This window comes from Apaloderma vittatum, unplaced genomic scaffold, assembly GCF_000703405.1.
Source record: "Apaloderma vittatum isolate BGI_N311 unplaced genomic scaffold, ASM70340v1 scaffold37337, whole genome shotgun sequence".
NCBI classification, from domain to species: domain Eukaryota; kingdom Metazoa; phylum Chordata; class Aves; order Trogoniformes; family Trogonidae; genus Apaloderma; species Apaloderma vittatum.
In genome coordinates this window covers 363-1667 of record NW_009728554.1, presented here as the reverse complement: position 1 = coordinate 1667, position 1305 = coordinate 363, and the positions used below count along the sequence as shown (strand labels likewise).

The 1305-nt window shown below is 43.6% G+C and overlaps 1 protein-coding gene across 1 annotated transcript in view; it reads left to right on the top strand.

The window, feature by feature from the left end:
• The window catches only part of VEGFA (vascular endothelial growth factor A), a gene marked incomplete at its 5' end in the record, with an annotated part of 9013 nt that extends 8098 nt beyond the window's left edge, over positions 1-915 (top strand). Inside the window, one exon of the mRNA XM_009874108.1 lies at positions 712-915. Within this exon, the coding sequence (XP_009872410.1) occupies positions 712-733 (22 nt within the window). The remainder of the gene's footprint in view (positions 1-711) is intronic.
• Between the last annotated feature and the right edge of the window lie 390 nt (positions 916-1305).

Below are 1305 nucleotides of genomic sequence, written 5' to 3'. Positions count from 1 at the left end.
CGCCGGGACCGGTTAGCCTATCTGTTTCCATATAAAAGCTGCTTAAGCTGAGGTTTTTCATGCTCTTTCTTGCAGTATGAGAATTGGGCTTTACAGAGGAGGTTAAATCTGCATTTCTCTATTGCTTCTTGAGGCTGCTGCTGCTGTTCTCTGGTGCTAACCCCTGCTCATGGCAGCTAGTGGAATGAGAGGCACTTTATTTTTATTTTTACCTTCTTGCCTGCATGAGGCCTTGTTGTCTGTGCTGCTTCCAACCCAAACAACAGGCTAGGTCGAGAGCTGAGGGAGTGTGTCTTTGCATGCATTGCTTGGCCTTGTTTTCCTGTGTGTTTGTGTGGATCTATGTGTGCATGGTGTGAGAGGGTGCAAACAAAGGCACTTGGCTCGTCTGTAAGGAAGCCTCCGATTCTACTTCTAAATTTACCCCTGTACTAGTGTCCCCCTCGCCCCGACCCCATCTAGATGAGCCTGGGGGAATAAAATTCATCAACCCATTCACGGGTCGAGATTCTCAGCCGTTTCACCCCATCTGTGCAGCACTTCACCCCACCAGTGACATCATGCCATGTCTTAACACCATGTGCTCTTAAACACATTAGCCACCTCCCTTTCTTCCCTTCCCTTCCCTTCCCTTCCCTGTCCTACTTGAAACCCAAACCCAAACATTAACCCTCCTCTCTTTCTTTTTTTCCTTCCCTCTCCTCTCCATAGATGTGAAAAACCAAGACGGTGAGCAGCGGAAAATAAGGGGGAACAGCCCTGTTTCTGGAGCCTGATTTCTCGCCTGGACAGAAAAAAACAAAACAAAACACTAATCCAAATGAACCCTAAAAATGAAGGATCGGTAGAGCACAGCACTTTCAGTACGGACGATGGACTCCGGAAGGAACATTCCCCAAGGCACCCGCCGCACAGAATTCACCTTTGGGTTTTTGAACTCTTTTATTTTATTTTTCTTTTCATGCTGCTAAATAACAGAGCCAGGAAGACTATAGGGGTGTATTTGATGGGTTTTCCCATGCATACATATATATGTGTGTATACATGCATATACATATATATATATGTATATATATTTTAACCACATCTATATATACATATATGTATATCTTAACCACACACACACACACATATATATATAATATATATATATACTGATTATTTTTTTTAACATTGCTAATGTTATTGGTGTCTTCACTGGATAATACTCGACTGCTGTGGACACAAGCGGGCTACTTGGGGCATAAGAAACGAGCTAGGACTGGACTTGAGTAGAAGCGCTGGGTGTAAACTTCTTAACTCTAA